We start from the raw sequence: 20,513 nt of genomic DNA on the forward strand, positions 1-20,513 counted from the left end.
TCACTATTTCTGCCATCATTCTCTTCATTAAAGATTTTAAAGCCACATTTGTCAAAGACAATTGTCCATACATAATGTTTTACAAGTATCTTCTCAAAAGTATATCTATTGTATGGTATTCTTCTTATCCAACGGATGGGTAACTTAATAGTATTACTAACAACCCTCTTTGCTATATTTTTAATGCACTTGTTTTTGACAGAATTCTTGAGTTTGGGAAAACCTTAATATTCACATAATTAGATGACTCCTTTGAAAGTGCACTCCTTTACACCAAGCTTGTTTTTACAAGCTATAAGATTATAGCTTGTTTTTACAAGCTATAATCAGAACTGTGATTTGGACAGTCTATATATACAAAAGCCTAAGCGACCGTCTTAACGTTCGACTGTCCGACCAGTAGCTATGACCGCAATGACCACTAGGGGGCAGACGCTCAACACAGGAGCTGCTGAGCTGCGGTGACTTGGCAGCTGCAGTTCTTGGGTGACACACCTGGAACCAGAGAGGAGGGAGACCGATCCTGGGCGCATCACTCAAGAACTGCCCTCTCGCAATCCGGGACCCTCGGAGATATTGGAGAGCCGGTTTTGGACCAATCCCGCAGGCCAGCAAGGGACCCCACCTGTGCATTAATCCATGCACCGGGTCTCTAGTCTCTAATTATAAATTAATACTGAAATGCAAACTTGTCCCAACAGCTTAAGACTGCTGTCTCAATAAAAGAAATAAAACGAAATTAAAACACTATGCTATTGTACTCTGGCTCACACATAAAATGTGCATCAGGAAGGTGGGTATAAATTAATGACATACACTTCTCCATGACCAAACCTAATAAAAACTCCATCTAAAAGTTAAAACCCATAGAAGCCCTATGGCCAATCAATAACACTAGTGGGGGGGCCACTTTTTAAAAAATTACTAAAAAAAGAGAAATGTCTAGGTTTTCCTATGGGTCCATTAACAGAGAAGTGGCACTTTCTTCATATGTAGTCTTGGGACAAAATTAGGAGAAAACAAAAAATTCAGCTGCCTGAATAAAGCAGCAAGCAATTTTGAGGGGCCATAAAAAAGCTAGGGTGTTTCCTCTTTTAAAAAAGATAGACATTTCACACAATACAGAGGTATATATAACAGGATAGTACACCTCCTTTGTTCCTTGCCTTAGCCTTTTGGTGAGGGCTTTAATGCCCGAGATTCACAACTATAGCCAAGAAAATAAGTCGAGAACAAAACGGAGTTGATAGAAGGCAGGCACATTTACCAAAAGAGAGTTCTGACTATGAATTGTTGTCCAGCCTTTTGCTGCAAGTCTGAGGAGACAGAAAAAAGATAAAACTTGGGCAACTGGGGATACAAAGAATTTGTCACTTTCTAAAGCTTCTGAATGTGGCCAGAGATTCTGATAGAGTCAATTTATAAAAATTGTATTTTTAGCTCAATACATAGCTCTAAAGCAGGGTTCAGACTTGGTATGTTTTACACTGAAATGGTTATATGTAGATGGGGTAGAAATGGTATTAATGATTATTTTTCAACTATCTTTTTAAAGAATAACGGGAATTGACAGTATTTGTTAAAATGGGCAATTCCACAAAACAGAAACGTACATGGAAAGCACTGAATTGCAAACTTTGAGTTTCGGGCATGAACTAGCACAGCATAAGTATAGTCATCACTTTTCCTATAACATTGAAACATTTCAATCTGAAGTTTAAAACATAGCTGCATCATGTTCATAATCTTTCACCTCCACTTAAATTACATTTGCCTAACATATAATGGACAAATCAGCAGAGCCCAGATACATTTTCAAAGGCTCACACCACCATGAAAGTTGTAATTTTAGTATTCGTAAACACTTAGAATACTTAAAAATAAAACAAAACAAATAAAACATACACATATATACATAAACCAGTACAATGAGAATGTCAGACAAGGGCAGTGTATCTCTGGTTTAAGGAAACCATATTTGTAGCTTAAGTATAACAAATTAACATCTATTATAAATGATGGTTCAATGTTACATCCAGCATCTGATACATATTTAATATGTATGATAAAAACCTGAAAAACCAATTCAACAGTAACAATACCATATCAGTAACAAATTCCTACTTTATTTCTATATTGCACATACTTTTACTGTCTACTGTTAAATTTACTTCTTAAGGTAAATAGCAGAGGACTATACCTGTTGCCCTTGTAAAAATAATTTACCTTGAATAAATATTCAGAATTTCCTCTCCTGACAAACCAGAGTGAGACTGAGTTCATCTTTGTTATTCCAAAACTATTTTAAAGAGAATGGCAAAGGTATTGGAAATGGCATGTTAAACATAACATTCTTGGTTTATCTACCATTTCAGTTTTGAAAAATATTTATATTTTCAAAATGTTTAAGCGTCTAATCTTTTTTTTAAATTAACATATCCCCTAAAGAGATTAGTCATAACCTCGACTGGTCTGAAGCACTGTTTGGAAAGTAGACACAGAAAGCTTATGATGAAATGGTGCATAACACTAATGGTATTACATAGGTCACCTGGTTAGCATAAAATAAAATAAAATAACTAGCACCTCCTTCCTGCTCCCAAAGTAAAAAGGCCTAAGAGGCCACATGAAACATGTGTAATTATAGTAAATTGCATTCATAAAGTATTGAGAAATCCATTAGATTAGAGGGTTCTCATATCTAAAGCCTTAAGTTCAAGGCTACTATGTAAAAGTGAGCTAAAGATCAAAAGGAGAGAAAGGTGGGATACGGGTGTGGGAAGGTTTTACACAGGTGTGGGGACACCTTTCAGGGACTCTCCTGCATCCCATCCTTAGTCTCCAGTTCTGCCAACTGCCTCCTAAGGAGATTTACTTTTGCTTGTAATTCCTTATTATATTCAATGATGTTAACCATTTCTTCATATGCTTCATCCAAATACTTGGAGGATCTGTTCCAACGCAGGAAAATACCTATGGAGTCCAGGAAAGGAAAACAGAAGGGAGAAAGATACATACAATGGATTAACACTAAAGGTGTGGATAATATATAATTCCATGTATTAATTTTTTTCTTTTTTTCACAGTTCACATCTATGTTTTATTATACTCTAAAATACACAGGAACTCAAGCTGCTAAAATAACAATTGAATAGAGTATTCAAGAAATCACTATTTCTACGTACATGCTCAATTTTTCACCCCCCCCCCCAAAATTATGAAATAGATCAAAGTACTGTTCTCTAATATATTCAGGAAAACAAGCTGATAATTTAAAATGGCATAAACTTTCCATTTTCATAACGGAAATCTTTCCCCCCACAATTACAGAACTTTATTCAGACCTGTGAGACCTTCTACATGTGTGAAATCACTTTTGCTGGAAATGTAAGTTACAGTAAAAGCAGAACCACACAAATTTGTTATTTAAATTCTAAATTTCATATCTCTCTCTCTCTCTCTCTCTCTCTCTCTCTCTCTCTCTCTCTCTCTCTCTTTCTGTTACTAAACAGGCAGGCTTTCAATTATGCAGGCAATTGATTCTTTCCCCAAATAAAAATTATCATTTTATTGTTGACTAAAGGAGACATTTCTCTCCTCTACATAGACCTATGTTAACTATATCATCTCAAATTAGTGGCTTAAAGATATCAAAGTAAGGACGAACAAAAACTTTCCAAGTTGGCAACACGGCAGTGGCTGACAGGTTTACAAATGTTTTATGGTTCATTAAAATATACTCCATAAACGAAACTCCAAACTGCCATGGGCCCTAAAGAGTCTTTCTTTTTTAAAAAAAAAATGTTTTTATTATTTTCAGGAAGGGAGAGGGAGAGAGGGATACAAGCATCAATGATGAGAGAGAATCATTGATTAACTGCCTCCTGCATGCCCCCTACTGGGGATTGAGCCCACAACCTGGGCATGTGCCCTGATCAGAAATTGATCTGTGATCTCCTGGTTCATGGGTTGATGCTCAACCACTGAGCCATACTGGCCAGGCAAGAGTCTTTCTATATATGTCCAAACGCTACTCTCTATCAGAAAGGTAGAAACATAGCTTAAAGATTGACTGACCTGCATTGATTTTTCCACATATATGAGCCTATTTTTAAAATCCTGTTCTTCAATACAAGAATTACTTAATATTAATGGTTAACTATGATGTAAATGTAAACAGCAGAGAGAGATAATAAGAGCAGTCTCATTATACACTCCATATACCTACTATGAGAAGATTTTATGTAACACAGAAAAACTAGTTTAGGTCATCCAACTCCCAAATTTGGTTTTTCTCCCAAGTAAGCTAGTCTCTCATTTCAGTTATTAAGCATGACAGTGGCTTTAGGTAAACTGTCCCAGACGTCTTAAACAAGAAGTACAGCTGAAATCTCCCATTGGAGAGATCACTTATCCTGCACCGGTGACCACCTACAACAATCAGGAGAGTAAGCAAAGAGAAGTTCTGAGCAGCCTCAAGTTCTCAAAGCACTAACGCTCAGACTTAGAGAACCCCGAGACATTCTGAGGCCATTTCCCCACAATTCTGACGAGGAGACACCCCGACAGATAAGATTAGAAGCACAAACTGAGGAGGAAGAAGGCAGCTCTTGAAGATGTGCTAAAGAACAACCAAGATGTGAGACAGACGTCCAGAGAAGTAACAGAAACAGACTTGATCTCAAGCTGAGAGAGCCAAGCAATCTTTGACACATATAGAGGGCAAACCGCTCTCCACACATGAATTGTCCTTGAGAGCATATCAGAACACGGTAGAACAACTAACATTTATGAAAATTCAGTTCAATTTACCAAACAGCTGCCATCCTTGTGTATATGCCTGATGCTGTTTTACTACAAAGATGAATAAAGATAACCTTCAAAAAATGATTAAAAATAAATTAAATGGTATATTTCAGTCTTTCTTTAATGAATGGCTAATATATATATTTTAAAATATATTTTATTGATTTTTTACAGGGAGGAAGGGAGAGGGATAGAGTTAGAAACATCGATGAGAGAGAAACATCGATCAGCTGCCTCCTGCACACCCCGTACTGGGGATGTGCCCGCAACCCAGGTACATGCCCTTGACCGGAATCCAACCTGGGACCCTTTAGTCCGCAGGCCGATGCTCTATCCACTGAGTCAAACAAGTTAGGGCGAATGGCTAATATATTTTAGATAAATTTTGGCTATTAAAAAAACAACAACAGGCTTTGGTATTTAAGAAGATAAGCTTTAGGAGTCTGAAAAATTAATGTAGGTGAAACACCTCCTTTAGAATAGATTTGAAAATTAAGCACGGATTATTGTTCCACAAGAGCAATGCATTGATGGATGGCACTGGTATGTGTACAGTGTAAACCCTAACTAGAATGGCTAGCTCATTCCCTCTTCAGTAGCATTTAACAGAAGAGCCTACCCTAATGACTGCTTAATAAAGGAAACAGAAACCATCTCCTAGGAGCTTACAATTTATTCCTGTCCTAACTGTCTACCAACTTTTCTTATACAAAAAGTTACTTTCCCTCATTTCCATTAGGATGGATTCTACTGGGGCGTGAGGGTGTGGGGTGTGGAACCCAAAAGGAAAGTAACAACTCTTGGCAAGGATGTGAAAAAATTGAAACCCCTGTGCACTGTTGGAGGGATTTTAAAAAGGTATAACCATTATGGAAAACAGTATGAAGGCTCTTCAAAAAATATTGAGAAAAAAATACACACAGGACTGAGAGTGAGGTCCACCTTACCATCTTCAAATATCAACAACAGCATGTCCTCACAGGCAGCTAAAAGCTCATCCTTGACTAATGATAGAAAGTTTGCAAAGGATGCATGGCTTACCCTCCCAGAGCTGAAGACTCTGTGGAGCAACCGAAGGCCAGATGACAAGGTTGTTGGCTTCAAAGAGAGGATTGGTGAATTTACTCAGTTCACTGGGCCGATTGACCCAAGACCACAGAGACATCGTTTTCTGCTGTAGCTTCAACTTACATCTGATCAAGAAAAAAAAATTGCCATTAGAGCAGTTAATTTATAACAACTATAAAATGCTTCTCCTAATAGGACAATTTCTTTTCTGTATATTAGAAGGTAGAATGTAAGATTTTTAGTAGCGGAATAAAATGTTGTAAAATAAAAATATCTGTCAGAAAATTCAGCACTGTAACTCTCAATAACAACAAAACCAGAAGAAGGAAAAAACCAGTATCTGGTCATGTCATACAGAACATTGTATCTGGAATTGTATTTTAACTCAAAACATCTAAATAGATTAAAAATAAATATGTATCTTGATATAAATATAGATTTAATCTCTATTCATTTACAATGAACAGTCTTCACAATAATCCTGAAATTCTGTAATGCTCTTTATCGCAGAATAAATTGCTAGGGATGAAAAATAAATGGGCACATTTTAGAAATTATGCTAGTAATAATCCACATAGTCACAGACCCCATGTAATACTAGCATTTAATTGCTAGGACAGCAAGTCCCGTACTACGTCCCCAAGAACCAGGCATGATGAGGATAAGGAACCATTGCACCACTGCTCCCTCCAGCCCCCTGACCCCAAACCCATGACTAGCCAATCACTGAACTTTTTCAGGCTAAGCCCACCCCACACAGCTTCAGAATCCTCCTCTATTAAAGGGGAATCAGAATGTGAGATAATATCTATTTGTGAACCCTATATTGAATGTATGTCTGAGAGATATTAATAGGTACAACACCAAAAAGAATCCATAGTCAAACACATTATTTAAATGCCGAATTAAAGTTACACCCACTGGTTTAACAGAGAAAGGCTAGAGCAGGAATAGGAAGACCTGTACTCTAGCCCGACTTTTACTGACCAGCTGGCTATGTGTCCCTGGACAAGTCATTTAACTAATGTGCACATTACCTTCCTAAATCTATAAAACCGGATGGAGAGTGCAGTTATATGTTAAGGCTTCTTGCAGAAGTAAAATACTATAATTCTATGTGAAGAAATTATAATTTAAAATAGTTACCCAATTTATTCAAAGCTTTTTAATCAGTATATGGACTAATTTTAATCTAACGAAACAAAGTCGTAGGATAGGCTCATAATAAGAATACATACACTTCGCATAATTTATACTAACTGTAATCTCTACCATCTTATAAATAACATTAATGCAGAAACAACTCTTTTAGGGAGTGGCCAAAACAACATAAAATGAAATGGCCCCCATGTGAGCAGTGTACCCACCTTTCACTTTCATTGTTGCCCAGAAACGTTCCAAATTGTGAGGCATAAGCGTGCTCAAAGAGCATGATGAGAAAATTCTCATTAAATTCAAAAGAACAAGGGAACTGACGAAGTATCTGCCACACGCAATCCAAGAAGAGAAGAAATACAGGCGACTCCCATTTCTGCTTACTATTACAATAGGCCGACTGTGCACAGCGCTGTTGGAACGGGTGACCAGCCTATAAGAAAAGAGGGAAATGATAAGGAAAGAGGGAAAAGACAGTCAGGCCCTAGTGAGAGTCCACATTCTATTAAAATTATTTCACACAGGTGCAATGCAACTCCTATTAAATGGAACATCATATAGTTTTGGTGACTGCTATTTAGATTAATGATTTCTTGGTTTAAAACAATTTTCAACTACTTAACCATAAGAACCCAAACTGTCCTTGGAATGCCAAATGGAATAATGAACTTCAGTAATGATAAATTTATAAATTTTTTGTCTGTGTAATTTGGAACATAGTCAAAGAACATAACCTTTTCAGGTACAAAACAAAGGGCAGTTAACACCTTCTATCTATCCAAAGCATTGCAGACTATTGTAAACTACATAAGCCACACCACTAAATGGAGATAAATATGGGGCTCTGTAGACAGACTCTATAAGTCACTCCTGATATTGTCGTTAGCTACATATGGAAAAAAAGTTATTGTCATGAAGAGATCTTTATGAATATCTTTATATTAGAGATAAAGCCCTCCTTAATGTCCCTCTTTTCCCCCAAAGAACTAGAAGAGTCTGGTATCTACTGACCAAAGGAAATTCAAGAATCACTGGCTCTGGCCAACCCAGAACCTGAGTATCACCCTTATCCCAAATCACACCCTTCTAGGAATTTCTTATCTTTGGATCCTTATGTGTGACTAAGATAATGCCATGACCATTTTCCAGTAGCTAATGGGATTTTATGCTCATTAAAATGCCAATATATAGTATATCATACTCATTTGTTTATTTGCTCTGTAACATAAGGAATGTAGTCCAATAGATTTCTACCAAATATTTAAGATGGTCTGAGTTAAACAGAGATAGTCAGTTGTCAGGCAGGGTAGACAGAGTACATGTAACAGCATTAACGCATAATAAATCCAAATTGTAACTAGAAAGGCCAGAAATTATTTTCTCCAGAGATACTTCCATTCCAAGATATATTTAAACATATATTTTTAGTTACAATTGTTTACTACGTTACATAGTGTATGTACATTCACGAATTAACCTCTGCCTTGGAGGATTTCCTCCTGTTTATGAGGCCTTTATTTCAGTTTTCATCCACAGCCTTATGTGACAGCAGTGCTTTGTACTAAGGATAAACAGATGAACTGGGCAAGGTCCCTGACCTCAAAGAAGTCACTTTGTTTTGGTCTAGTTCAGGAAACAAGACACAAAGAAAATGGCCCTAACCATCAAAATGTCATACATTATATCCGCTTCTACAAACCAGGATCACGACATCAATTATCAGCTGTTCCACTGCACACAAAACAGCTTTTCTCACCTGCAGCCACTCTCTTTCTATCAGGGCCTCAAAACCACGGATGGTCCTGCTTCTTGGTTCCAAGATGATCTGGGCCAGGGAGGTCACCTGAAGTGTGGAATCAGTGCCTTCTGTTCCATGAATCAATATGGATGCTCCTTCCCTGATAGGAAAATTCAGAGTACAAATGGGATACTCCCAACATGGTCAATCAAGTCTGCTAATAATAAACATTTACTGAGTACAAAGTCTTATTATGTATTCCGCACTGTCCCATAGGGTTAGTCTAAATAAGGCATATTGAAGAGAGCTTCCTGGGGAAAAAAAGTAAAACTATAGTATGAGTCCCAAATTTCACATGGCAAGAACCCTTTCAAGCTATAACAAATTTTACAGAATTTTTTTAGCTAAAAGTTTTCTATCTTTAAAAAAACAAAAGCAGTCCTTAACACACACAGTAGGCACTTACCTCTTCTGCTTTAATAGTTGATTAAAGGCTTTTCTCATTGAACCTAGAAACATACTTAAAATTATTTTTCTGTATCTCTCTGACCTTGATTCTGCCTTCTCACTATCAGCTAGCTGACTGTAAGGACGCCTTCATCAATTATAATGGGAAACAAGTCTTGAACTATACTTTGAGAAGCATGAAACAGGAAGAAACAATAATAAAACATTTAAAAAAATAAAACTGTCAATCAATCTAGAAAGGAAGTGGCAATGATACCACGACACTTAGGTCGTCTCTGGGACCTCAATATTCTAAAGAGTGTGGGACAAAGCATCAAAAACTAAATTAACTACATCTCCCCTCTCCTTCTTCTATGTCTTATATTGAAATGACAGTGAAGAAAATTTTAGGCAAAAAAAGAAAAGAAATTCACCACTTTCTCATAAAAGTTTCATGTTTGATTATTACTGTTAATTGTCTTCCCATGTACATATATACTTTGTATAGCTGCAAGGAAAAGTAATTTATTATGATTTTCACTTTTATTATAAACATTTTTCCATGCATCTATGCCATCTTTAGAAGTATTGTATTAATGGTTATTAAATATTGTATTAAGTGAACAACTATAATTTATTTAATCCTATGATTGGATATTAAGGTTACTGCCAATTTTTGTTACACGGCAGATAATGCACTTAGCTTTTTGCCTTTTGCTGAATTGAGTTAATTTGAAAATAAGCTCCCTGATGTTCACTTATGGCTAGGCTAACAACTCATTTGTAGCATTAATCTAATGAGTAGCCTGAAAAAGATATGAGCAAATATTTTAAGGCTTCTGATATATACTCAATATATATCTTGTTATCTGTGGTATATTCTGAATTTAATTTATTTAACTTAAGGTCAATTTTTACATTTTTAGTAATTAAATATAAGGGCAGATTTTTATGTAGGTACAAGTAACAAGCTAATATATATCAGAAAAGGGAAACAAAACATTGCAAAATAACCAAAATCTTCAACTTTCCTAGGAGTGTGGAGGTTCTTGTTTGTTTAAGGCAGCAGCTCAAACTAAACAAAGGTGGAGATAACAAATATTGCTCTGCACCTAGACCTGCATCGTCTCATTATTATGGCTGAAAACTTGGACAACATGGTGATAAGTGTCTATTACAATTCGTGTTTCATAAGAAAACAGGAGCCTCTGTATTTATCATGTAAGGGGAAATCTTTTAAACTTAGACTAAAAAGAAACAAAACCCTTAATAGTAGCACCTCATCATTCTGTATTATTCACTTCCCATATTTTATTAGATAAATGAGCTTCGTCTAAAATAAAAGAACAGTGACAGCCTGGGAATCCTGACTACAAGCCCATTCTTGGTTCTGTCACTAACTTACCACGTGATTTTAAGCAATCCATTCTATGATCAATTTCTCACTAACCATAAAAAATTACATATATCATTCCCTAATTTGGAAGCATCAATAAAACAAATTAGATTCTCAAAGAAAAGTGCCATCCAACTATGTGGTGGCAATACTTATACCTACCTATTGTTTCAGTGGGAATCCCCTTCTTAAAAAGGGCATGCTAAGCTTCTGCCACAACTTATACCATCCTTCTGCCTCTGTTCAAGTCTTCTGCCTCAAGTCTCAAGGATTAGCAACCTTCAACTGAGTGAATAAACTAAAATCACTTCATATACTTCACATCACTACCATCAGGTTTTCTCAACTTTGAGATCCTGATATAACTGCACACATCGAGTAGTTTGTAATAAGATATCTGAGATTAGAAAGGATTATTTTACTGTGTAACAAAATCATATGCTTCCTTTCATTGTAAGAAGGCAAGCTTGGCCCTCAGAGAAGACATAGAAAAACTTCTCACAGTATCAGAAAAGGAAAATTGGTTGATTAGTAATTTAAGGACTGTATAGAAAAAAATTAGGTCTTTGGTACTTAAAAAAACTTGTGTCATCAAAGACATATATGTACATGGTTCACAATTCATTCAACAAACATTAATTATCAATGACAAACTCTATGCACATACATCATCGATAACTGAATGCCATTGACTATCTTATAGTAATTTATAAAATGATCTGAACATAAGATATAGAATAGGCCCAAACTTTATTGAGCTTCACTTTATTGCACTTTGCAGATATTGCATTTTTTACAAATTGAAGGTAAGACCCTCTACCAGCATAAAGATCACAACTCCCTGAAGTCTCAGATGATGGTTAGTTTTTTTAGAATAAAGTATTTTCTAATTAAGGTAGACACTTTTTTTTTTAAAGAATGCTATTACACACTTAAAAGACTACAGTATAGTTAAACATAACTTTTAAATGCATTGGGACACCAAAAATTCGTGTGACTTGCTTTATTGAGATAGTATTCGATTTATTGCAGTGGTCTGGAACCAAACCCACAATATCTCCGAGGCATATGTTAATATATAAACATATGTCTGGATAAAAGCAAAGTCTAGTTAGCAGTGCATGTCCCATTCTGGAGCACTGAAATGTACTTTACCTGTCGATACACTGAGCCACTAGACAGGCAGTTGTCAGAATCTCTTTGATGTGAGTCAGCCAGTTGGAAGACTCCAATTTACTAAGCCATCGGTCCATGTTATGTGTTTGGTCATTACAAGCTTCCACAAGTTTGACTAAGCTCTCCTGAAGAATGTGATACCTTTCAAATATGAGGAAAAGAAAAACAAAACAAAACAAAAACAATGAAGGAAGAAACCAAACCAAAACTCAGCCTCCAATCAATCCAAGAGCAAAAGTAGCTCAAAATACTATAAAATATTTACCTTGCTATACAATAACCTAAGGATTAAATAATGAAAAGTTAATATTTCAACATGATTGCAAAGATGCTTAAAATGTCTGTCAAGGTAATTGTTCCTCATCTGAATAGATTAAATACCAGTTGAAGAGCTGAATTATCTGATTGGGGAGAGAGCCAGAGCACTGCATTTTGAGACAGGTCAGAGATAGCACCACTGACATCTGCAATCCTACTACAGAGGGTCTAGCTCAGGGGTGGGCAAACTTTTTGACTCGAGGGCCACAATGGGTTCTTAAACTGGACCGGAGGGCCGGAACAAAAGCATGGATGGAGTGTTTGTGTGAACTAATGTAAATTCAAAGTAAACATCATTACATAAAAGGGTACGGTCTTTTTTTTTTTTAGTTTTATTCATTTCAAACAGGCCGCATCCGGCCCGCGGGCCGTAGTTTGCCCACGGCTGGTCTAGCTGGTACTATCAGCAGGGGTGCCCAAAGCCAGCTCCGACTCCCACCCACCTACCCAAAGTACCTACTATAAACCACTAATTGCAAGCATAAACAAGAGAGGTAGAGGAAACGGTGTGAAAATAGGTGGGTATGGGGGAAATTAAATGTCTAAAGTCTTTGACTAGGAAAATATAGTTATCCATAGCCTATCTGGATAAGTTAGGTGACCACTGATCTATAAGTAGAGGAGCAGACCTTGTGGGGATGAAATTTCAGAGCTGACTTGAAGAAACAGTGCTATCTGACTAAAACTCACCTGTGAGCATCCAAGGTAAGTTTTCTGTTCATCTTACAAAACACGACGACAGGATAGCCAATTTTGGACTCTAAGTTAATGTTTAGATTCATTTGAAAACTTGTGATTTTTGAACAGCTAAAGGTTCACCCACTCTAGTTAGCTTCAAATAAGAGCCCATCACTGTCTCCAGAATCTTTTACCTCTCAATGGACTTATGAATCCGCCTCCACTGGGGATAATGAGCTTCTTGCTCAAAGCCGCCTCCTTTGGCTCTAGCTTGCTGAGCTACATTTAGAGATCGAGTATCAATGATGTAGCCACGCTTTCCTGCTCTGAGAGTAGCATTGATCAGCTTCTCATCTTCTTTGCACCGTCTCCCATTTGTGCCAGTCAGTGGCTGACCACTTCGCATAATTACCTAGAATCACAATAAAATTTAAAACTTAAGCCCTAGCTGGGTAGCTAAGTTGGTTAGAGCATCATCCTGCTACAACAAGGTCATAGGTTCTATCCCCAGTCAGGGCACATACAAGAATCAACCAATGAATGCATAAATAAGCAGACAAGAAGTCAATGTTATTTCTCTCTCTTTCTCTCTCAAACACAAAAAACTTAATAGTAGCTGCATTTAAAGTTTTTGAAAACAGAAGTAAATTAGCTAGATTAAGAGTACTTCAAAAACAAGTGGGATGGATCTGATCCCAAAACAAAGATACATTTCTATTTATTGACAAAGTTAATAACTGTAAAACAAAAATAAACCTTGCACTTTCAAATGATTTTTCTTCCCACTATCTCAAAATACTTTCACATAATATTTTAGTTACTTTTAAAGATGAGCTATTATAATACATTTAGTCAGTGAGTAATTATCCAGTTGATCTAGCCCTGTAATGAAGATAATAATAATGGCCTATGCACCAGTAAACTTTTGCTTCAACTACCTAAACTTAGGGTTGGCAAGAATTATAAAGAAAAAGGCACCAATGGCAAAATAAAAAAAGTTTACTCATTATTCTTGTTTTGGGAATCATCTCAATATCTTGAAAGCTGCTTGGTATTACTTATCCTCCAGTGGCCCTCTTCCATCCTTTTCAGGATTCCAGGACTTAACCACTTGTCTCCAAATATTATGAACTATATATTTTGAAGGTTTGCTTTTGAAACTTTTCTCAAGAAATCAATAACTGTTACACTGATATCTTCCTGGTGAATGGCTTAGAGTTACTTCAACTTCACCCCATTGTATACATTGTTATCTTAACAACCCTGAAATTTAACATGATCAAGAAAGGTCATTCACAGGATGACAATAGCTAACTCTCAGATGGCACTCACCATGTAAATGGATACTCAATATATTTAACATCAATTATTAAAATACTTTGTAATGAACCCTAGTAAAAACAGATATACTATTAAGCAAGCAGAATTGATGGCCTGATGCAAAAATAGTAGATTTTTAGAAATCTTTTTATCCTAAATATCCATGTTTGACTTAATACCAGGGGAAAAGAAAAATAGGTGGTAATAATTTATCCACCAATTTACTATTGGTCTCAAAATGAAGCAGTTCATTGACTGAGAGAAAGTAGAGGACAGAAACAGATTTAGAAAATATCTAGGAAACAAATACACCGCAAGCACTTGCCTATTTAATTCCTGATGCCCCTGTTTACTTATTGTGACTAATGACATGTGCCACTCTTCTCCCTTTTGAAAATAAAAACTTCTGCTCAATTTACCAGTATCTTACCATTATTCTGATCAGAGAAATTTACTTTTCTGCCTGAGAACATTAATTTAAATAGCATATGAACATTATTAGTTCCCTTTGTATTGAGTCCTGAGGATAAACCTAGCTGGGCTTTCCTAAGGTTGAGCAGCATCACAGAAAGAATTCAAAGTCATAAACTGATCACAGAAAACACTCTACTCCCAATTCCCTGAATTTTAAATGAAGGAAGTCCTAGCAGGAGTGACTAACCACTTCAATGGACAGGTACACCGAGAAGGGAACCATTTCTAAGAAAAAATCCTCAAACCAAGTCTTTCAGTAGACTAAGCAGCAGTACTGTACACTTACCATTCCATTTTTTTTATGATAATAGCTGAGTACTGGGAAGCGTCCTCCATGTCGAAATGTAGCCACCTTCCGAAGAGCTTCATCATCAATGGATTTGGGTACTATGACAATTGGCGGGTAAGAGGGGCAGACCGCAAATTCCTTATTGACATAGCTTAACCTCCAGTCACTGGTCTGAAAAACACATAATATTTCAGAGCTAGTATCTCAGTGTCACAAAATAATCTGAAAAAATTTAAAGGACCTTAGAGATCAATTTTCATACAATGAAGAAGCCATCTCAGAAATTTAATAGAAGGATATCTATCAATACTTAGATACTTTCAGAGAAAACAAGCTCCATTCTTTAGTCAGCTTTCTGCAATGCTATGTATCCCCAGTTCCTAGAAAGTTCTTCCTCATATTTAGCAACATTTGTTGCTCTACAACTTCCTCTATTGGTTTTTACCATGATTTCAGTACAAGTTCCCTATCTTACATGACATCCCATCAAATGTGTGAGAGACAGTTGTTTCTCCCTTCGTCTTCTATTCTCCAAGTTAAATATATTAAGTATATCCATGACTATCAGGGCCAACATCATCTCATTCATCCTCTTAAAGTATAGCAACAGAAAGACTGTAATACTTCATATAATGCTGAACCAGAACAGAAGAGAATAGAGCTACTACTTACTTCAAATCCCTTGTTCCTTTCTATTATTTAAAAAAGAAGAGCCCTAGCTGGTTTGGCTCAGTGGATAGAGCATCAGCCTATGGACTGAAGGGTCCCAACTTCAATTCCAGTCAAGGGCACATGCCTGGGTTGTGGGCTCGATCCCCAGTGGGGGGCATGCAGGAGGCAGCCAATCGATGATTCTCTCACATCATTGATGTTTCTATCTCTCTCTTCTTCTCCCTTCCTCTCTGAAATCAATAAAAATATATTTAAAAAATAAAAAAGAAGAAAGCTCTGGCTGGTGTTATTCAGTTGGTTGAGTGTTGTCCCATGCACCAAAAAGTTCTATTCCTGGTCAGGGCACATGTAGGCTCTATTCCCAGTAGGGGCATGCAGGAGGCAGCCAATCGATGGTTCTCTCTCACAGATGTTTCTCTTTCCCTCTCCCTTCCTCTCTCTCTAAAAAAATCAATAAAAACATATTTTTAAAGAAATTAAAAAGGAGAAACCAGGACAAGGTGTGATGCTGAGTTCAGTGTTATGAGAAAAGGCATGAGTAAGTCAAATGTACCTTATCACTCATCAAAAGGAAGTAAAGTAAGGTGTTGTGTTATTTCTCAACTATTATCCATAGTTTTCTCAAAAGTTACTCACAGCTGAAGAGTAGAGCTCAAATTCTTGCTCAGGAAGGAAAGAATGCCAGCCATCTTCTATCACTTCAAACATGGGCCGGTAAAAGAAAGGGTACATCAGAGTGATGGAGTCCAGGGTAGATAATGCCTAGGGGGTAAAAAGGAAATAAAGAAAGGAAAAAGGAACATACCACAATTTGAAACACTTTCTGACTGCCAAATTGGTATTAAACAAATATGACCTACTAATGATGGGCATATTTGTCTAACATTATATTTATCACTAGATACAATTTTAGCTTACTGAAGCTAATTTCCGTGTTTCTGGAATCTAATAAGGTATCTGACACATAACATATACTCAATTAGCATTTGCTGAATGAACAGAATTTTAAAATGTGCATGCCTATTCTAGAAGAAAAATGAGATAACTTTGACATCATTTAATAAAGCCTAATAAAACAGTTTAAATACTTTTTGGGGATCAGAGAACAAACAGGTTTTGGTAGTCAGTAAAGCCTTGGCTCAAAATCTAGTTTATCAACTATATAAACATTTTAAAATAATTTAAAATCAGCATCTGTGCCCAGCGGGCATGTTTCAGTGGTTGAGCATAGATCTATGAACCAGGAGGTCACGGTTCGATTCCCAGTCAGGTTGCGGGCTCCATCCCCAGTGAGGGACGTACAGGAGGCAGCCAATCAATGATTCTCTCTCATCATTGAAGTTTCTATCTCTCTCCCTCTCCCTTCCTCTCTGAAATAAAAATATCTTTTACAAAAATAAAAAATAAAATGAAATCAGCATGTTATAACTGTAAAATAGGGTGATAGAGCTTAGCAGCCAAAGAGTCAGACTGGAGTCAGACTGCTGGACTCAATTTCCAAACCCCAGTGCAATAGTAATTAAGTTATGTAACTGCTCCATGCCTCAATTTCCTCAGCTGTAAAACTGGGGAAATAACAGTATCTACCTCATAAGGCTGTTCCAGGCATTCAGAGAGAGAGTGTGTGGGCCTAGAGCAGTGCCTGGCACATAATAAACTCCAAAATAATCTTAGCTATTACATGGTCCACATATTATATACTCCACATATGCCCCATCAATGTTCATCCCCTACCTACAGTGATATGCCATTTGGTCAGGTATCAGCATATCTCTATGCTACACTAACCCATTTTCAAGCCAGGACAATAACTCCACGGTCCCACAATGAGCCTATAATCATCTGCAGCACTTGAATTCTGGGTGGCAACCCCAGAAAGCTTGACTGGACAGAAGCAATGGACAGACAGAACATCCTCCACTGAGTGGCAGTTTCATCCTTCAGAGAGGGTAATTATGGAAACAATTTCTATGGTGGAACAAAAAAGCACTACAATCAATTAACATAATTCAAACTGCAGTAATTATAGAGACCCACACCTGGAGGTTAGAGGGCCTAACATCATGCTAATACCCCAAAATTCTCAGAATGAAGCTACCTCTTTCTAGGTCATAGAAAGACCAAACACAAAAGGATGGGCACACGACTTATTAAAAAAATAGACTGAACATGTCATTCAGCAAAAACATCCCCATCCAAAGTTATTCTTCTTTCTGTCCATAAATCATGAAGCCTTCCTTCAAAGCTCATAAAACAGAAACTATGGAGAAGCATGGCTCACTAATCCATTATCTACTTCTGCCAGTCACACTAAACAGAAGCAGAAAAGCCAGTATCCATATCTGATATAGGCCAGGGCTATTATTAGTCAGTTCAAACATTATTTTATTCATTTATTTTTAAGATATTCTTTGCAACATTTAGAAAAAATTTCAGCTTTACTGAAATACAATTGATAAATAAAACCGTAAAATATTTAAAGTGTACTATATAAAACATACACATAGTGAAGGGATTCCTCCCCCCCCCCACCCCGAGTTGACACACTATCACCTCACATCACCTTTTGCTGTTGTTTTTGAGAACATTTAAGTTTGACTCTTTCAGCAAATTTCATTCAAACAATATAGTGTTTTGAAAAATAGTCACCATGTTATACACTAGATCCACAAGCTTTATTCATCTTATAGCTGAAACCACTTTCTATTCTCTATTTCTATGATTTTGGCTTTACTTTTTAAGATCACATATATAAGTGATACAATGCAGTACTTGTCTTTCTCTGTCTGGCTTATTTCACTCAGCATAATACCCTCCAGTTTCATCCATGCTGTCGCAAATGGCAGGATTACTTTCTTTTTTTAGGCTGAATAATTTCTCTAATTCTCTCTCTCTCTCTCTCTCTAATACTCTCTCTAATTCTCTTCTCTCTCTCTCTCTCTCTCTCTCTCTCTCTCTTCTTTACCCATCCATCCATCCATCAACACTTAGGTTGTTTCCATACCTTGGCTATTATGAATAATGCTGCTATGAACACGGGAGTACAGGTATCTCTCCAAGATAATGATTTTGTTTCCTTAGGTACATACCCAGGAGTGGAACTGCTGGATCATATGATAGTTCTATTTTTAATTTCTTGAGGAGCCTCCATATTGTTTTCCATTCTGGCTGGTACAATCATTATTTTAAATGCAAGTCAGACAGCACCACTCTGGCAGGCAATAAGCACTTGTGATTATATTTTATGTCACTAGAGATAGGACTTTTCCTTTAAACATATTAATGCTGAAAGAACTAAAAACATTTCAACCCCCAAAGTAGTTGAAAGTACAAAGAAAACAGCTTCATCAGACTTCCTGCTATAATTTAGAAAACTGAGCATTTGCCAGTTATCCTTCCAATGGGATTCTATTTGTGACAACAGAATATATTTGAGTATATGGACTCGTGATCACAAATAATAGCTCAACTATACTATATAGAATTTCACTTATTACTCCCAAATATGTCAAAATATTTTGGGGGAGGAGATGGAAGACAGTAAAAAGCTAGAGGCCAAGTTCCACTATGTGTATTTTACTAAACTGTATAAAAGAATGAGAAGTGATTCTCTATCTGACATCAAATTATGAGAATGGCTCATAATGTATGGCTTCTATTCAGCCATAACGACTTCCATATAATCAGTCATTTTCTACAGAGCATTCGGTAACATCTACAGCTAACTAAAAAACTGGTTAGCATTACTTAGCTAAATAAATGCAATCAGAAAGAGGAATAATAAGCCTCGCCCTATTTCTTCACCACTATGCTTCACCATGGGCCACTTCACTAATACCCACCAATCAGCTATCTTACAGGTTAGAAAAGGGATAAGAAAAATGTAGACAGGTCAATGAAAACCCAACCCCACAACTGAAAAAACAAACAAACAAACAAAAAAACACAACCCAAAAACCACATGCTTAACTGCAGTGGGTCAGCAGCATTCTCCTGCTCAAATAACAGGACTGTATTTCAATTTAACAGCCTAGAAGCCATTGGCATTTCTTACTCATGTTAGTGAATTCAGCCAAATCAACATTACTGTGTTACTTCCAAATGACAGCTATGTAAGACAGTTTGGCTCATCTTCTCATTTCCTTAAATAAAATTTAGCAAACTCAGAAAAATGTTGCATACCAATTTTTGCAGTACCACAATAGTTGTTCCTTTATTTTTCTCTTCATGTTTAAAACAACAAAATCCTAGTTACAGATTTTTAAGCCTTTCTGCCCCCTTGTAATAGTTAAAGCAATAACATTTGTTTCGGACACAAAGCTCAGATTAGTCACTTAAAGACAGAACAAAAATCAGCATGTCTCTATAGTTATCAAGAAAATATTATAAAGTTAATTGCTACAATTTAGCAGCAGTGATTTAAAATAAGACAATTTAAAATTTAAGTGCATATCAATATAGTTGGTTAGAATGGGGAAGGATATAGTGTGAGCTCTTCAATTTAAATATTAAATTATCCAAGTAAAATTTCTATTATTTATAATCTGAACAGATATTCAATATTATTTAAACAAATAGAAAACAAACACATCCGCCCTAGCTGGTTTGGCTCAGCGGATAGAGCGTCGGCCTGCGGACTCAAGGGTCCCGGGTTCGATTCCAGTCAAGGGCATGTACCTGGGTTGCGGGCACATCCCCAGTAGGGGGCGTGCAAGAGGCAGCTGAATCGATGTTTCTAACTCGCTATCCCTCTCCCTCTCCCTTCCTCTCTGTAAAAATATCAATAAAATATATTTAAAAAAAAAAAAAAGAAAAGAAAACAAACACATCCTATCTTAAGCAAATCTGATATATGGAAATTCAGATTTACTAAAAACAAGCAAGAGAGAATAATCATCAGTGATAAGTACTTCCTTTATAAAAGAAATAACTTTTTTTTAAAGTCTCACCATATACATATACATATACATATACGT

General features: G+C 36.5%; 1 protein-coding gene across 1 annotated transcript; it reads right to left on the reverse strand.

Annotated features, from left to right (window-relative positions):
• Positions 1 to 1,474: 1,474 nt before the first annotated feature.
• Positions 1,475 to 16,295, reverse strand: MTMR9 (myotubularin related protein 9). The gene is made up of 8 exons (XM_006081911.3): positions 16,174 to 16,295; positions 14,863 to 15,036; positions 12,977 to 13,194; positions 11,766 to 11,927; positions 8,786 to 8,927; positions 7,242 to 7,462; positions 5,848 to 5,999; positions 1,475 to 2,973 (listed from the first exon to the last, which is right to left on the reverse strand). The coding sequence occupies exons 1-8, from the start codon at positions 16,267 to 16,269 to the stop codon at positions 2,810 to 2,812; spliced, it is 1,329 nt and encodes a 442-aa protein (XP_006081973.1). The 5' UTR covers positions 16,270 to 16,295; the 3' UTR covers positions 1,475 to 2,809.
• Positions 16,296 to 20,513: the final 4,218 nt, after the last annotated feature.

The sequence above is a fragment of the Myotis lucifugus genome, unplaced genomic scaffold (assembly GCF_000147115.1).
Source record: "Myotis lucifugus unplaced genomic scaffold, Myoluc2.0 scaffold_1, whole genome shotgun sequence".
Taxonomy (NCBI): Eukaryota; Metazoa; Chordata; class Mammalia; order Chiroptera; family Vespertilionidae; genus Myotis; species Myotis lucifugus.

What these genes read in the sequence shown, in the direction of transcription:
- MTMR9 (XM_006081911.3), bottom strand. Translation starts at nt 16,269, where the DNA reads ATGTACCCTTTCTTTTACCGGCCCATGTTTGAAGTGATAGAAGATGGC. An exon ending in TTGAGCTCTACTCTTCAGCT is followed by an intron (nt 15,037 to 16,173) that starts GTGAGTAACTTT and finishes TGTGTTTTTCAG; the next exon opens with ACCAGTGACTGGAGGTTAAG. An exon ending in TAGAAAGAGAGTGGCTGCAG is followed by an intron (nt 7,463 to 8,785) that starts GTGAGAAAAGCT and finishes CTTTTCTTATAG; the next exon opens with GCTGGTCACCCGTTCCAACA.